We start from the raw sequence: 16,450 nt of genomic DNA, 5'->3' as shown, positions 1-16,450 counted from the left end.
AAAGCACCCTGGCACCACACAGCTGAGATTCTTGGCTGGAGGAAATCCCACAGATGCTACGGCTGCTCCATCCCTGCAAGGGCTCAAGGACTGGAGTTCGGAGCAACCTGGGAGAGTGGAAGGTCCCTGCCCCTCCTCACCCAGACCATTCCATGATTCCATGACTGGGGAGGCAGCAGGATCCTTCACTCCTGAGCACTGAAAGGCAGAGAATACCCCAGGCCAGCTGACCCAGGGCTGAGTGTTCTGCCTCCTGGGTGAAACGTGGTGACGTTAAAACCTCGTCCAAAAACACCAAATCAAAGAGGGTCCCAGCTCCAACGCCAAGCACAAGCCACGCTTTGAAACCCAAGTCCAAAATCCCCTGTGTAAAAGATAAACAAAAGCCAAGCTTGCTCAGCCAGGAGGCCGAGCTACCCCAGCACAGGTGCCTCCCAAAAAACCCAAAAAACACCCAAGAATTTGATTCCTCAGCTCCATGGCTGATGGGAGCTCTTTGGCCACACCTGGGGCTCTCTGCCACCTCTGCTCCCAGCCAGAAAACTTCACCTCTGCCTCTTCAGCATGTAAAGGAGGATGAGCCACTTGCACTGAGCAGCACAAGCCTTATCCCATTAATTTCACCATTTTTGGGGTGATCAGGGTGGTCCAGCTGATCAGAGGTTGCTGATGATGGAGACAAAGCAATGCAGAAACCTCCTATGCCTTCATGTGAGTGACCCCCCCTCCCCACCATCTGCACCTGGGGAATCATTTCCCTAGGGAATTCTGCTGTTTGCCAAACTGAATCCACAGAGCTGTTATGTTTAGAAACATCTCAACTGTAGATCATTTGATTCCAGTCATTAAAATTTAATATTAGAGTAAGCTTTGAGAAACATGAGCTGACAGCAGAGACAGTGGAGGGGGAAGAAGTGCCCAGCCTGGAAACTCCTCAGAGCAGCTCTTGCTGGTGCCTGGCACTTGTCCCTCGTGCTGAAGAGCCCAGCTTGGCTGTGAGAGGCTCAGCTCAAAGATTCTCCTGACTTTTAGCACCTTTTTACACAAAAAAGAGGCTGCTCAGAGAGGCAGCAATGGAACAAGAACCACTTGGGTTAAACTGGAGATCAAGAGTTAAAGATGAGGTTCCTTTGCTCTGACAGCTTAACATGAGCTAAACCCAATTTCTTTTTTATTTCTTCTGTGGCACAGCTGGATCCGAAGCGACCCATGGGGATGTCCATATAAGCACAGGCTCCAAACCACAGAAATGCCTTTCAGCTGCACTTGATCTCACCAGAAAACTCAGGGCTGAATTCGATGACCCCTTAAAGCCTCCTCCAGATGGGATTTCTTACAATCCTGCTACAGCCAATGGGTCCCTGCCTGGTTTTCCCACACTCCCTGAACTCCAGCTCCACCCTGGATCATTGTCCCGGCTCCCTGATGGAGCTGGTCCCCAAAATCGCATCCGAAGCAAAACCCCTCCTGCAAACAAAGCTTCCCCCTGAGCACAATCCAACAGCTGCTTCCCAGCCTCCTGCCTCGGAGGAACCCGGCCAGGAGGAAAACTTACAGCAGGAGAGGGCTCATCCATCCCAAAGCCAGGATTAGTCCCTCTGTGACCCGGGAAAGGGGCTGGGGGTGGCGGGGGAGAGAGGAAATGCACAAATGGCACTTTTCCAAAAGTTAAGGAGGTTGTGGCCTTTTGGGGAAAGAAAAGGGAAAAGAAAAATAGATGGGAAGCTTCAAATATGAGCTGCTTCCAAAGTCATCCGTTCCCAGCCTCCACCAGAGCCTTCAATGTATCTTCTTTATTAAAATCCGGACACAATGAGTCCAGAAGTGCCCACCTTTGTCAGGGCTCCATTGGCAACTTGCCTGGAGCCCCCGGGGCCATGCCTAATTTGCATCTCATTTACACAGATGTTCATTAAAATTAATGCCTTAAGACATAATATCTGCCTGCGTTTCAGCCTTCTGGACAGACAGAGCATGGCCGCTCCCGGAGAGGCACCGTCACCCCATCCGTCACCCCATCCGTCACCCCATCCCTCACCCCATCCCTCACCCCATCCCTCACCCCATCCCTCACCCCATCCTCCCCCCGGAGCACTGCCAGCACCAGGAGCTCCTCTGCTCCACCAGGACACTCCCTGGTCTGCAATCCAAGGAGGGCAAGAGTTGTGATGTTGTCTCAGAGAGAGAATTTATTGGGAAATAAAAGCCTGGCGCAAGCAAGAGGAGCCCCCCGGGCTCCCCGCAGAGCACGAGCCAGGCTTTTCCACAGCGCTCCCTCCAGCCCCTGCTGATGCCCTTCCACCAGCAGATCAGGCTCTGGGGTTGTTTTTCCCTTGGACAGGACCAGAAGGAGAAGCTTTGCCAAGATCAGCTCTGCAACCTTTGGGATTTCTGCAAGAATCCCTGGGGATGAACGGGAGGAATGGAGGGAAGGAGGAACGGAGGAATGCTGCCCTAACCACGATTGCTCCATCCTCCACTCCTGCTTCTCCCCCATTTCATTCCCAGCCATTACACGGCAAAACCTTCCCACCACTGCTGCAGCTCTCACTTTCCCACCCAGCTGCTCCTCGTGGCCTCGGTGGCCAAGGAATGACTCTTGGTGAGGACACCTCAGACCCCCAAACCCCCCGGGCTCAGGTCACCTGTGCCTCAAAGGCTCATCCCCAAGCTCACTGAGCTGTGGACCACGTGCAAACCTCACGGTGGGTTAAGCTGCTCCTGCCCAGTCTGGGCTTTTTGTCATCCTTCCTAATGAGAGCTGCTCAGCCAGGAATAATCCCTTTTCCTACAGGAAAGGTTCGCTGATTTTAAGGACTAAAAAAAAATCTCCTTTTTGGATGTATTTATTCTGCAGTGTTTAATGACCAATTTAAATCTTTCATTGACATCAGCTCAAAGCAAACTGCCCAACATGAGCAACACCATCAGCTGAGGTTGAATTCCCATCAATACACTTCAGATCTGTTTTTTTTGGATGGGCAAACCCCAAACCAGGAACACCTTGTCCTGGTGATGGTTTCACAGAGCTGTTCAAGAGGTGGAACGGGATCAATTAGCCATGAGATGAAAAGTAAATGGCTGTAAAACTGCCTCTCCCTCCCACCCCCCCATTAACACCAGGAAATGAGCAGCCAGATGTAAATCAACCCAATCATCAACTCCTGGGCACGTCAGGAGCAGAAGTTTCACAGAAAGAGAACTTCTAAGTTGTATTAATATAATTAATGTAGTGTAACAGCCTGATCCAACATCATAATTCTGTACAGAAATACATCAAACACACTCCAACCCTTCCCTCTCTCAAGTCTTGATGGTCTCCATCAGCTCCTTGCTGGAAATGTGAACAGCCCACACAAAACTTCACCTTGGTTTTATTTCCTGGGTGCACTCCTTGTCTCACAGTTTATCTGTGGCTCTTTTTGTACCCAAGGATCCCAAAACGGACGTGATGTGTGTCCCAGACGGAGTGAACAACAAACAGCAGCAGTGGGCCAGGCAGAGCCAGACCTACAGGATGATCTGATGTGGACTAGACCCTCAAATGGTGCAAAATTCACAGCTCAGGTGGACTCAAACCCGTCCCTTCCTCTCCCAAAATCTAAATGCCGCCCACCTCCAGCAGCCCACGAGGTGCTGGCACGCCAACATCTCACATCACCAGGAGAACAGGGATTCTCCTGCCAGTCCCAGAATCTTTCCACACCTTTTCACCACAGACTATCAAGTCCACCAGCAGGATTTCACATCCTCCAGAGCAAGGCTATTTCAGTGCAAACCCACTCACAATCACAGCAACAAACAACGGAGACGCCGTGGCTTGAAGCCCACAAAACCCAACAAACCCCACACCTTCCACAACGCCAAAAACCACTTCAAAAAAAAATAAAAATAAAAAACCTCAAACAGTTAGGGAATCAAACTCACCTTGAAGTCTGCCAGCTGCTGGTTGATGGTTTCCACCTCTGTCCCCACCACCCACTGCAAGGCCTCGTTCTCCTCGGCCGCTGCCGTCATGTGGCTCAGCTCCTTCAGGCGGCCGTAGAAGTCCTCGACGCGCGCCAGCGTCGTCTCCACCTGCTCCTGCCGGTTCCTGCCCCTCTCTGTCAGCTTGCTGCACTGCTTGTTCAGCGTCTCCAGCTCCCGTTTCAGCCCCAGCAGGTCAGGGCTGCCCTCGTCCTCCAGCATTTTCTTGCACTCGCTCTCGGAGGACTCGATGTCGCCCTTCAGCCGCTGGAGCTTGCCCAGGAAGGCGCGGACGTCCTCGGCCTGGGACTGGAGGCTGTCAGAGTCTCTCCCGATGGGGCCCATGCTGTCCAGCTCATCATCCAGATCTGCCAGCTGGGAGAATATCTCCCTGACCCTGCTGTTGAACTGGCCGATCCCTTCCAGCTTGTTTTCCATGAGAGCACAGCAATCGTTGACTTTCTGCTTCACGGCCTTGAAGTCCTGCTGAGCCACCTCGGCTTGGCTCAAGAGCTGGGAGCAGTCAGATCCATCTGGAGCATCTTCTACCAGACCTTGAGTGAGGTTCTTCAGATAATCCACTTGTGGCTCCAGGGCCTGTAGCACCTCCTGCTGAGCCCTGAGCTTCTCCAAATTCTTGTTGCTGCAGGCTTGTGGCCCCAGGGCATCGTAGATCTCCAGCTGGTGCTTTGCCCCTTCCAGCTTCTTCTCGATGTTTTTGAAGCTCTCCTGGAACTCCTTGAGCCTCTGGGACATTTCTTCAATGGAGCCAGTCTTGGTTTGCAGCTCTTCTGTGATGGCATCCATCTTCTGGTTGATGCCGGCCTTCTCGTCGCGGATGTCATCCTCGTCCGTTTGGGAAGCGTCGGTCAGGATGTCAGCAGCGCTGTTGAGCATCTCCAGCAGGGACCGGCGCTTCTCCACGTCACTCAGCATGGCCTTGGACCTCAGGAGAGTGGCCTCCAGCTGCACTGGATCCAGGGTTACCTCCAGCTCTGCCATCCTCGCCTTGCAGTCCTCCACCCAGGGCAGGAGATCGTCCGCGTGCCGCTGGTACTTCTGAGCTTTCTGCAAGCAGTCCTTGAGCTTGGAGTGTCTGTCAGCAGCCTGCTTGCTGAGCTCCTCCCAGTGGCTTTTCAGGCTGACCAGCTGGTTCTGCAGAGTGGTCTTCTCCTCCCCAGGCTGGACCGAAAGCAGCAGAGATTCCCCCTCGGCCACAATCATCTCGTAGGAGCCGCTGTGTTGGTTGAGGCTCTTCTGGAACTCTTCTTGCTCCTGGATCTGGCTCTGCAGCCTCTCCAGTTTAGCAGAAATGGGTTGGCTCTGGGCTTGCTGGCACCTTTTGTCATCCAGCCAGGTCCTGAGCTCGTCAAACATGTGCTGGAACTGCTGGGAGCTGGCGAGCGCGGTCTGCAGTCGGTTCATCCGGTCGGCTGGAATGGCAACCAGATTAGGAGGCGACAATTAAGCTCAAATCAAATAAGCCGAGTGCAATTATTTGAAATCATCTCAGATGCACCAACTGCGTTTTGATTAACAGGAAAGAGCTTTCCATTGCATCACCAGCCCCTTTTTGCTCACTGATTCATCAATTTCTGAAGTAGTAAGAGGCAGTGGTAATGCAGAAGGTCTCAGTTCTCCTGACCAGTCCCTAAATGTAACCTCTCAGGAAACAGAAGATGCACCCCAAGGTCAGAGGGTGGCTTTCTTCATGCCCCAATCTGAATTTAGGAACCTGCTTTTTTTTCCCAAGCACAGGCCACCCTGCTTGGTGAAGAGCCACGTCAGTGGGGCTGAACACCTCTGCTCCCTCTCCAGGCTCAGGTGTTTCTGGAGTTGGAACTTGGGTCCCATATAAAACACCCATGAAGAACCCTATAAACTGACAAATGGTGCTTCCCCTATTATTTTTTTCTATTATTATTTCTCCCAGTGATGGAGGCAAAGAGCTTGACATCCCAGCATCTCTTAAACAAAACTCCTCCTCTATCTCACCTGCCAGATCTTCCAGCCCTTTGAGGGGAAGTGCCACTGTCTCCAGACGTTTCCTCAACTCATCTTTCAGGTACTGCTCCCCAATCAGGACAGAGAGGTCGTCACAGAGGGTCTGAGCCTCGGAGATCTCCTCCTCCAGCTGCTCCAGGTCCGAGCGGATCTCACTGGTCTCCTCCAGCTGCTGTTTGACAGCATCAGGCTGGGTGCTGATGGCAGACTGGCTGCTCAGACGCTGCCCAACAGCCTTCACCTTCTCTGAGAGGGCCTGGAGGAGCTCCTGGTACTGGGTGCTCTTTACTATGGCTTGGTCGATCTGGCTGGAGCGGGAGTTGAGGCGCTCCGTGAGCTCGGACCATTTCTGGTTGACCCCTTGGAGCTCATCCTGCACCTGGCTGGTGGATGGAGAAACATCTCCAGGGCCAGTCAGGATGCTCTGAGCTGCCTGGTTCAGCTGCTCATGCTGCTGTTGGCGAGCTTCGAATTCCTTCAGCATAAACTGGAACAGAAATAAAATAAAGATGTTTGCATAAAAGTGACAGCTCCGAGTACACACAGTCAAAACAAACCAGACCTCCAGGGGCTTTATCCAGCTCGTGGAATCAGCAGGAACAGGCCCTGGGCTGGGACAGCAGTCGGGCTGGGTAGCTCAGGATTTACTGTCACCTTGGAAGTTAAAAAGCTGGGAGGGGTCTGCGACTCCAGGACTTTGCTCTCTCTCTTATTTGTCTTGTAATGTAGCACAAACCACTTAGATGAGATGAAAATCTAATTACCTCCACTGGGGCTTTTCTGCTCCATGATGTGGCTGGTTGGAGCCATGTTAGGATTTGGAAGGAGGAGGAATGGGAAGGCAGAGGGGCAGCGTTAGCCAGCCCTGCAGAGCGTCAGCACCGGCCTTGTTTAAAGCAATTTCAGTCTCCAAGAGGGGCCAAGTGATTCACTGCTGAGTCAATGCAGAGCGGGAAGGGAGCTGAGCACCGCTCCCTTTCCGAGTTACTCACAGAGGTTTGGGCTCAGCGGGGTTTGGAGGACTTGGAAGAGGAGCCATGAGGTGTCTGAACACTCCCTGCACGCCACAGCGCTCACGAGACAAGCACTGAAAGCCCTGAAAACTCAGCTTCTGAGCTTGCTGACATGGTTTTCTAAGGATTCTCCCAGGACAGTGACTGTAAACATAGATATGTGTACATTCTTTCTGTTCCACGTCTTGTGATGGGCATCTCTCATGGCCAGTGCAGTGGGAAAGTGTTATCCTGACCATCCCATCCCTGGCTGGGGTCAGAAACCTATAAATGCTGGGAGGAAAAATAAACTTTCTCTTCTCTTCACCACACCTCGACCTGTGTCTGTGTGATCTATTCATCTTCAGCGGTAACACACAACCTTCCACGCTCTCCTCCATCCACAAACTCCCCTCACCTGCACCTGCTGCTTCTGAGCATTCAGCATGTTGGGGTCGATGGAGAGGGGCCCCAGCACGCTCATCATCAGCTCCTTCTCCATCAGCCAGGGCCGCAGCTGGGCCTCGGCAGCCTGGAACGTGGCCAGCTGCGTCGCCGACTCCTCCAGCTTCTGCTGCCGCGCCGCCGTGGCCTGGCTGGCCCTCTCCCACCTGCAGTCTGAAGCACCACCTCTGTTGGCCACGGTCAAGCTCCTGGCCAGCCCACCCCTCCACCACCAAGGTTTTCCCCTCCCCGTGGTTTTCCCAGTGGGAAGTCTCTGTTTTCCAGTAAAACCAGCGTGGTTCTATCCAGCCTCCATCTAATATCAAATCTACGTGGAAGCTCCGAGGAGAAAACCCTCCAAGCAGGATTTCTGTGCTCTAATCAGGACAGCCATGAGCTGGGCTGACCTTGGGTGAGCCATCTCCCATCCCTGGCCCCATAAATGAGGATTCTCCCACAGGTGCCTGTCCTCACACCGCACACTCAGACCTCCCAGACGGAGTCAACACCTTCCTGCTACTTCAAAGAAGGGAATCTCTGGGCTTCTTTTTGAACACACAGCCTTGTTTAGTCAACACTTAATTACCTAGGATAGCCTCTCTAATGACTAGAATTTTATATCAAGCAGTGAAGCTTTTAATCAAAATAATCAACCTGTGCTGCTAACACATTTTCCCCCCCTCCTTTTTTTTTTTTTTTTTTTTTTAAGGAGCAATTTAAGGAGGCAATCCTTTAAAATCCACATCCATCACAGAGATTCCATTAATCACGACAGTGCTCATCCCAGGAACACCTTCTGCACCAGACAGCTCAGAGATGGCTTTGCTATTTACTGAATTTTAATTAGAAGTGACTCTGCTCTAGCGTGACTTTGGGATCGCCCCACACTCCTGAACCACTTCTAACGTGATGTTTGGAGACAGAAGCCTCATTAATGCTTCAGGCACTTACTCAGGTCTTCCTGCATCTTCTTCCAGTTCGCTGCTTCTGGGGAATCTGGATATTTCTCCAGCAAGCCAGAAAGCGCTTCCTTTACCTTCTGGATCTTCCCAGAATTCTGTTCCAATTCAGCCAGAAATGCCTGGAAAAGAATGATTTGCTCTTCCTCAGATACAGGGCAAGAGAATCACTGAGTAGGAATGATGCAGCAGCTACAAGCTGGAGCTGGATAATTTGTGTTCTTTGCTCTTTAATTAAATCAATTTTTAGCACTATTGTGAGCTAACCTGGCTGCAGGGGCAGGGAAAGGCTGGGAATTGCTTTCCAGGAGTAGCAAGGGCTCCAAATAATCTCATTTTCCCTCAGCCTGATATCAACAGGGTCTAAAAGCAAAGGGGAACTTTGGGCTGCTGCTCCAAATGATCTGGGAATGCCCTTCTTTAACTCAGGGCAAACCCTTGAGGCTATCTTTGGGATCTTTGGGAGATGCATGGCAGGGGGGTGGAACTGGATGATCTCCAAGGGCCGTTTTGTGATCCTATGACCCCGGAAAGTCGGGGAGAGAAATCACCTTGTTGTGCTCAGCCTGGGCTCTCATCGTCTCCGTCTTGGTGGGCGAGGAGGAGGCGTCCAGCTCGGACAACATCCGTTCCTTGGACTCCAGCCACCTGAGCATGGAGCTGGCCTCCTCCTGCACCTCCTGCATGGTGTCCAGCCTGGCCGAGAGCTGCTGCAGGCGCTCGCGCAGCGCCGCGCCCAGCGCCTGGTACCGCCGGCTCACGTCCGACACGTCGCACTGGATCTCCGTCAGATCTGCGCCCAAAACTCCGCTTTGTTCTGCCAGCTCCCAACTGCTGCCCCCCTGTTCTCCACCCCACTCTGTCAGCTCCTAACCCAGCCACAGAGAGCTGGGGTGAGGAGCAAGAGGCTCGCTCTGCCCGCCCGCGGAGCGATGTGGCATCATCCTCACCTCTCCTGCCACGAGGGGTTTTCCACTCGTCCCCCCTATGCCCTTTGACAGTTTACAAACAAAGCTCTCTGTTCGTGAGCTTGATGTGAGCTGAGCCCCCTTTTCATAAAGCCACTGCTCATACAAGGTTAAATAATTTGGCACCAAGATGTGGAACCATTTTTATGCGCTTATTATCTCGCAGAACCGGTGAACTAACAGCAGGTAACGGGCAGTAATTAAAATTGCTCCTCAAACTGGAGGGTTGGATGCCGTGATAATCCCACAGAACCAATAAATTTAATTGCAAGCCTTAAAATGATCCCCCATTTATCAGCTCCTATCACCTGATGAGGTGTCAGGGTGCTGTCACCCCCCAAGGCTGCCCCTCTCCGTCCTTCAGCCCGACCTCCACCCTCCATCGCAGCATCTGAGAATTCCCAACCCACTGCCAAGCTCATTTCCCTTCCACTGGGATGCTGGCAGTGTCACACCGAGGTTTGGATTCCCGGGGAATGGGAATGCATGGATAACAAAGGGATGGGGGGAGGGCTAGGTGGTGCTGACAGTGAGCTCACCTTTGCAGGTGTGGTATCCGTTCACGCTGCCTCCTGAGGCTCCTGGAGCGGGCAGGGCAGCACCTGGGCAGAGGGGACAGGGACAAGAGGGACAAGAGGGACAAGACAGAAGTGTCAGGGATGCAGAAATCAAGTGATGAATGGCTGTGGCACGGCAGGGACCACCAAGCACTGATGTGGCGTCTCCGCTGCCCACCTGCCCAGCGCTGGGCATTAATTTGGTTTGGAGTCCCTTTATCTCTCCTTCTCCTGCTCCCTTCACTTTCCAACTGTTCCTGCTTTTTTCTGGAGCTTCTGGAGCTGGGCAGCTCTCTCAGCATCCCAGCATCAGAGAGCAGGGATAATGTGGCTGCAACACCTGGGACCACAGGTGTCCAGCCATGCCTGGGAACTTGCTACCCTGAGCATCATTTTGTGAATTATATCCAATAAAACTGTGAATGCCTCCCCTGAAGGGATTAATTCCCCCGTTCCCTCCTTTTTTTTTTTATGGGATGAAACTATTCAAGTCAGCCCTGTGCTCATGCTCTCTTTGCCCAGAGATGCACCAGGGTCCCTTCTCTGGACACCAGATGTCACAACCAAAGGGAGATTCACATTTTCAGACAAGTCTCTCTTTCCTAACCCCACATTTTAAAGCTTTCATGGACATCAGGGGCTGCACCTTTGGTCACCCACAAGCCTCTCCTCACTTCTCCTGATGGTTTCCCAAAGAACTGCTGATGAACTTAATCCTACCAAACATATCCAGACCATAAATTCCTGTAAATTCCCATCAGTGATGAGAGTCCAGGGACTTGTTCTCACAAGCTGGAAGACATCTTTGAGCCGGTTTCCAAAAGAACCAGACATAATCTCATTGCCTCACAGACCTGGAGCCAAAAGGGAGGCCAGTAAATCACATCTGACTATCGCAGCACCAAATGTCATCCAGATATGAAACCCAAACGCTGGGAGTTGATTGAAACACTCCAGCCCTCAGGAGGCTGAAGAACATCACCAGGAGAGAGCAGGAGCCACTTCCAGGAGCTCCCAAGCTTGAGCAGAGAGTGTTAGGTGTCCCCACAGCAAACACAGAGCTCGTTAGGCTGTAATTAATTAAGCCAAGTTAGGATGATGCATTAAAGCAATGAGCACCAGCGACTCAACCACTGGGCTGAGCCCCACGACACTCAGGTCACCACAGACCCTCTGAATTTGGTTAAAAGGGGGAAATAAGCCTGTTTTTTGTCAGAGAAGATGCAGTGATGACAGCAGAGCTGTCCTCAGGAGCGTCACCCACAACTCACCTGCCTTGGGCGGGCTGTTGGGGGCCGTAATCTCCACGATCAGGTTCTCCAGGAGGGTCCCTCTGCGGCCAATCTCCTCCACCTGCGGCCCCTTCCCCTTCCATTCCTCCAGGAGATCCTGCTCCAAAGCAAAGTTTGGGATTGGGGGCCACGCTTACCTGGCCACAGCCCTTCCCTCCTCACCTGTCCCCTCTGCGGTGCCACGGTGACAGCGGCTGCACCAGGGAAGTGGCTGTGACACATTTATTTTTGCCAGGGCGGGGAATCAAACAGCGAAAAGCTCTTCCCAGCTACTGGGTCTGTTGAAGGAAACCTTCTCCCTCCCACCATTCCGGGGACATCCCTCCTCCCCCTCGCTGCAGAGCCCAGCCGGGCTGAGCGCGATCCCGCGGCGTTGCGAGGGCTGCGGGTGACGCAGCAGAGTCAAACACCCCGGCACATCCCGATTTATCCCATCCCTGCTGGAGCGCAGCTCGGGTGACAGCACCACCTTCCACATCTGCCACGGGAAACACTCGGGGGGGAAAATGAGTGTGCTCCAGTCTCCCGCTCCCAAATCCCAGCCGGAGCAGGCACAGGGAGCGACAGGAACAGGGAAACTCTGCTCCCTGCTCCGCAGGCAGGATGCACACTGAGGATTCCTGGGACCATAAAACACCTCCCAGGCCTCTGCTGCCTGGGATTTCCTTCCCATCCCAGCATTTCAGGGCTTGAAAAAGCTCCCCTGGCCCACCTGGATGTGCTGCCTGCGCTGCTGCAGCTCCTGCGTGCCCAGGGAGGTCTCGGCAGGTGGAATTTTGCCTTCGCTCTCCCTCAGCCACTTCCTGATGGCTCCAACCAGATCCCGAAACTCATCCAGCTGCTCCTGGCAGGATGATGCATCCTTTTCTCTGGGAGTGAAAAGGTTTTGGAGAGTCAGAGCTCGTGCTCTGCCTTGTAATTACCCCCTCCTGAATGAAGCACAGTTGTGTCTCCAGGAGCCCTTTTAAAAATTATTATTATTATTGTTATAATTATATTACTATTATTATTATTTTTATTATTATTTCCAGTGGTAGTAATATTCTTATTAGCATTATAATTATTTATTTAGATATTATTATTTCTTTTTACATTTTCAATTTTACATATTATATTTTATATATTATTGTTGTCATTATTATTAATAATATTATTATAGTTATATTAATTATATTAAGTATATTAATTATATAGTACATTATATGTTATTATATATAATGTATTATATATTTATATAATTATATATGATATATTATTAATAATACATAATTATTGATATGATATGATATGATATGGTATGATATGATATGATATGATATGATATGATATGATATGATATTACATTATATTATATTATATTATATTATTATATTATTACATTATATTACATTATATTACATTATATTACATTATATTACATTATATCATATCATATCATATCATATCATATATCATATCATATCATAATATTGATATTGATAATATACTAATACTAATACTAATAATATTTTTGCCTGGGAACAGCACAAAATGGGGTGCACCCACTGCTAGCCCCTCACTGCTGCTGACCCCCTCAGATTCTGGCTGGTGACACTTTTGGGCACCCCAGTGGTGGCCACCAGCCACGGGACCACCACTACCAACCTGCCCTGGCTCTTTGTCCTGGGAAAAGCGACATTTTTGGGAAGACAGGGCTCATTCCTGCCGTGTCCCCCCTGGCCCCTGCACCCCTGGGGAGTCCAGGCTGCGCTGCCCCTCCTCCCTGGCCACAGCTCCATCCACTCAGCCCATCCTGGAGGAACAGAGCAGCCCCTGGATGGGAGTCACGGGCTCCTCTGGCTCGTCCTTGCCAGCCACAGCTGCCTGCACAGCGCTGGATTACGGGGGATTTTTGGGAGTTTCATCCTCTTTCCCCACCACCTTCCCCGCATCCCCGCAGGGATTTCGGAGATACAGCCAGACAGAGGTGTGACTCCTGGGGATGCTGCTGCTCTGGCCCTGCTCAAACCCCCTTTTCTCCCCATTTCAGGGCACTCCAGGATCGGGCTGCAGCCAGCAGGACGCTCTGGGATGGAGCGCTGGCAGCCCACGCTCCGGGAGCTGGGAAACGCGGAGCTCCGGCTCCTGCTGCGGCACCAGGAATTCTCACAACGCCCCCAGCCAAGGCTTTTTTTAAAGCGTCAGCTGGAGCAGAGCTGCCTCAGGATCCTGGCGTGGGAGGAGGGCGGCAGGAAGAGTTGGCTCATTCCCCCCACTCCTTGGAAAGGAGATCTCCACACAGGGTCTTGCTCGGACCACGAAGCCACCCCCAAGCTCCTCTCCCCGGGACTCACCTGTCCTTTGCCACCTTCTGTAGCTGCAGGAAATCTTTCTTCAGGCTCTGCAGCTTCTCCTGCTGCTGGAAGGCGCTGGGGGCGAAGCCACAGGAGCTCAGCTCCTCAGCCAGGTGCTCCAGGGTGGCCAGGTCCTCCTGGTGCTGCCTCATCTCCGAATTCAGCTCCTGCCAAGAGCAAAGGGTGATGCTGCCCACGGTCCCCAGCAGCAGAGGGGATGAACCGGACAGTGCCACGTCCTGCTGGCCTGGGGAGACCCTCGGTGGGCAGTGCCCTGCGTGGCACCAGTGCCAGGTGCTGGGCACAGCTCACTGACCCCTGCTCACCCAGCACTGAGCAGCTGCAGGGGCAAATCCCACTTTCCCCAGTGCTGGTGACTGGGATGGGAACTGGGATCCATGGGATGGGATGGGATGGGATGGGATGGGATGGGATGGGATGGGATGGGATGGGATGGGATCCATGGGATGGGATCCATGGGATGGGATCCATGGGATGGGATGGGATGGGATGGGATGGGATGGGATCCATGGGATGGGATCCATGGGATGGGATCCATGGGATGGGATGGGATGGGATGGGATGGGATGGGATGGGATGGGATGGGATGGGATCCATGGGATGGGATCCATGGGATGGGATCCATGGGATGGGATCCATGGGATGGGATGGGATGGGATGGGATGGGATGGGATGGGATGGGATGGGATGGGATGGGATGGGATGGGATGGGATGGGATCCATGGGATGGGATGGGATGGGATGGGATGGGATGGGATGGGATGGGATCCATGGGATGGGATGGGATGGGATGGGATCCATGGGATGGGATCCATGGGATGGGATCCATGGGATGGGATGAGATGGGGGTCCTAGACCAAACCAAATCAACCCCTCCCACAGCACAAGTGTCTGGTTTCATGTCATCTTCCAGCATTTCTGAGGCTGTGGATAAGCCCCCTCTGCAGCAGAAGAGTTTTGTGAAGCCAGAGCAAGGAATCCTTCACAGCCACCATGGCCCAGAGCCCCCCTGAGAGTGTCCAAGGCAACCCTGAACAACCTGCTCTAGTGGAAAGTGCCCCTGGGAGGGGGCTTGGAATGAGATCATCTTTAAGGTCCCTTCCAACCCAAACCATTTCAGGAATCTCTAAGACCTCCAAGGTCTCTGTCACACCCTGCACTGCCCTCACTGCCAGCACAGGGGTATTTTGCTGTATTAACCTTTATTTTATTTGTCTTTAATTGGTAAAATCCTGCTACATTTGGACTGGATCCTAAAGCCTGGCCACAGATCCCATCTGGAAACCAGCCTGGCTCCTGGGGAATGCTACCCCCTTCTCCCACAGCTGCAGACCCCTGGTGCAGGCAGAACCTCCTCCCTCATGCCTCACCTGGATGTGCTGGGAGAAGTGAGCGATGTCCCGGTCCGGCTGATTCCCCGACGCCAACATCCGCGTCCTGCTCTCCGTGAACTGCCGCAGCTTCTCCGACAGCTGCTCGTACTGCTCCACCTTGGGCAGGAGGCCCTTGAGGGCATCCTCCCGCTCCTGCTGCTGCTGGCACAGCCTCCCAAAGTGCTCTGTCACCTGGGCCAGCTTGTCCTGCAGGGCAGAGGCCGCGGGGCTGTCGGTGGTCTCCGTGAAGCGTGTCACCATCTCCCGGGTGGCCTCCAGGCAGCTCTTCTGCCGGGCAATGTCCTGCTTCAGCTTCTGTGGGGAGCACAGGGAGGGCTTTTTAAAGAAGGTTCTTGAGCAGAACTACCTGGGCTGCCCCTGGGGAGCAGCAGCAGGTGCTGTTACACAAGCAGAGCTGGGAAAAAAAATGGTTTTGTATTGCAGTTTTCCTTTCCTTTCTGACCTGCCTGACACGCTCTGCTTTTCCCCGTGTCTGAAATGTTGTTAGCAAAGAAAAAAAGGAGATTTTCAGCAAGTCTGTGACCTTGCAGAGTTGGCACAGAGATGCTGGAGCTGGAAATGTCCAAGGTCAGATTGTACAGGGCCCTAAGCAACCTGCTCCAGTGGAAGGTGTCCCTGCCTGGACACTGGAATTAGACGGTCTTTAAGGTTTCTTCCCACCCAAACCATTCTGTGATTCTATGAAAATAAAAACTTTCTGCTCATATTCTTTTTTTAGAGGTTTTTTTGATGCTTTCAGAAGTCAGCAGTTAAACCCCAGCACGGTGCAGGTGCTGCTCGGGGCTGTTTGGGGTGAGGGAGCCGGGCCCGCTCTTACCATGCTGGTGGCAAGCGAGTCCTGGATGGAGGCAGAGGAGAGCACAGCTGGCTGGTCCTTCTCCAGGCTCTTCTCAATCTCAGCCACCGACTGGAGAAGGCTCTCCAGGCTCTCCTGGACGCTCTGGGACTGGGCAATGGATTTCTGCAGCAGGTCGGAGCGCTCGGACATCTGCTGGGAGAGGCTCTGGAAGCGGCTGACGATGGCATCTGCAGGGTCCAGCGCAGAGGACACTCAGTGGCACAGAGCTCCAAGAGCCCAGAGAGCAGCCAGCCTCACCTCTGGCTCCCCCAACACTCTCAGTGGTGACAAATCCCTGCCACCAAACTCAGCAGCGAGACACAAGCGGCCACACCCCTCCCCAAACGCAAACACAAACCCTGAGGATGCGCTGCCCTGTGGTTACCCCCAAAAATTCCCCAAAAAGTGATTTATCTTTGCCCCTTCTGGCTTGTTCTCACTCCCCCCAGCCCTCCCTGCCAACGCTGGCAGCTGCTTTGCTCTGTACCTGTTGTTTCCTGAATGTGGCCGTGGTCTGGGGCCGGCTGCCCTTGGATGTCCAGCAGGGTCCGAGCTGCTTTCTGGAGCTTCTCCACTGGCACCTGGTGCTCAGCCAGGTCTCCCTGCAGCTGCTGTTCTCACACAAGAGAAGACAAAATCAGAGATCAGCATTCCCACGCTCATGGAGCTCCTTTTGAGGGAT

The 16,450-nt window shown here is 52.8% G+C and overlaps 1 protein-coding gene across 30 annotated transcripts in view; it reads right to left on the bottom strand.

Annotated features, from left to right (window-relative positions):
* The window catches only part of MACF1 (microtubule actin crosslinking factor 1), a 150,460-nt gene that overhangs the window by 51,534 nt on the left and 82,476 nt on the right, over positions 1 to 16,450 (bottom strand). For all 30 annotated transcript variants that reach the window (XM_086863264.1, XM_086863278.1, XM_086863268.1 and 27 more), the window contains 12 exons: positions 16,256 to 16,379; positions 15,748 to 15,956; positions 14,907 to 15,224; positions 13,516 to 13,682; positions 11,895 to 12,051; positions 11,162 to 11,279; positions 9,873 to 9,935; positions 8,917 to 9,158; positions 8,358 to 8,487; positions 7,381 to 7,580; positions 5,962 to 6,457; positions 3,928 to 5,399 (listed from right to left, as the gene is read on the bottom strand). In XM_086863264.1, coding sequence (XP_086719390.1) covers positions 3,928 to 5,399; positions 5,962 to 6,457; positions 7,381 to 7,580; positions 8,358 to 8,487; positions 8,917 to 9,158; positions 9,873 to 9,935; positions 11,162 to 11,279; positions 11,895 to 12,051; positions 13,516 to 13,682; positions 14,907 to 15,224; positions 15,748 to 15,956; positions 16,256 to 16,379 — 3,696 coding nt within the window. The remainder of the gene's footprint in view (positions 1 to 3,927; positions 5,400 to 5,961; positions 6,458 to 7,380; positions 7,581 to 8,357; positions 8,488 to 8,916; positions 9,159 to 9,872; positions 9,936 to 11,161; positions 11,280 to 11,894; positions 12,052 to 13,515; positions 13,683 to 14,906; positions 15,225 to 15,747; positions 15,957 to 16,255; positions 16,380 to 16,450) is intronic.

This window comes from Cyanistes caeruleus, chromosome 26, assembly GCF_971803275.1.
Source record: "Cyanistes caeruleus chromosome 26, bCyaCae1.hap1.1, whole genome shotgun sequence".
NCBI lineage: Eukaryota > Metazoa > Chordata > Aves > Passeriformes > Paridae > Cyanistes > Cyanistes caeruleus.
The sequence above is the reverse complement of the archived record's forward strand: the minus strand, read 5'-3'. Positions and strand labels throughout refer to the sequence as shown.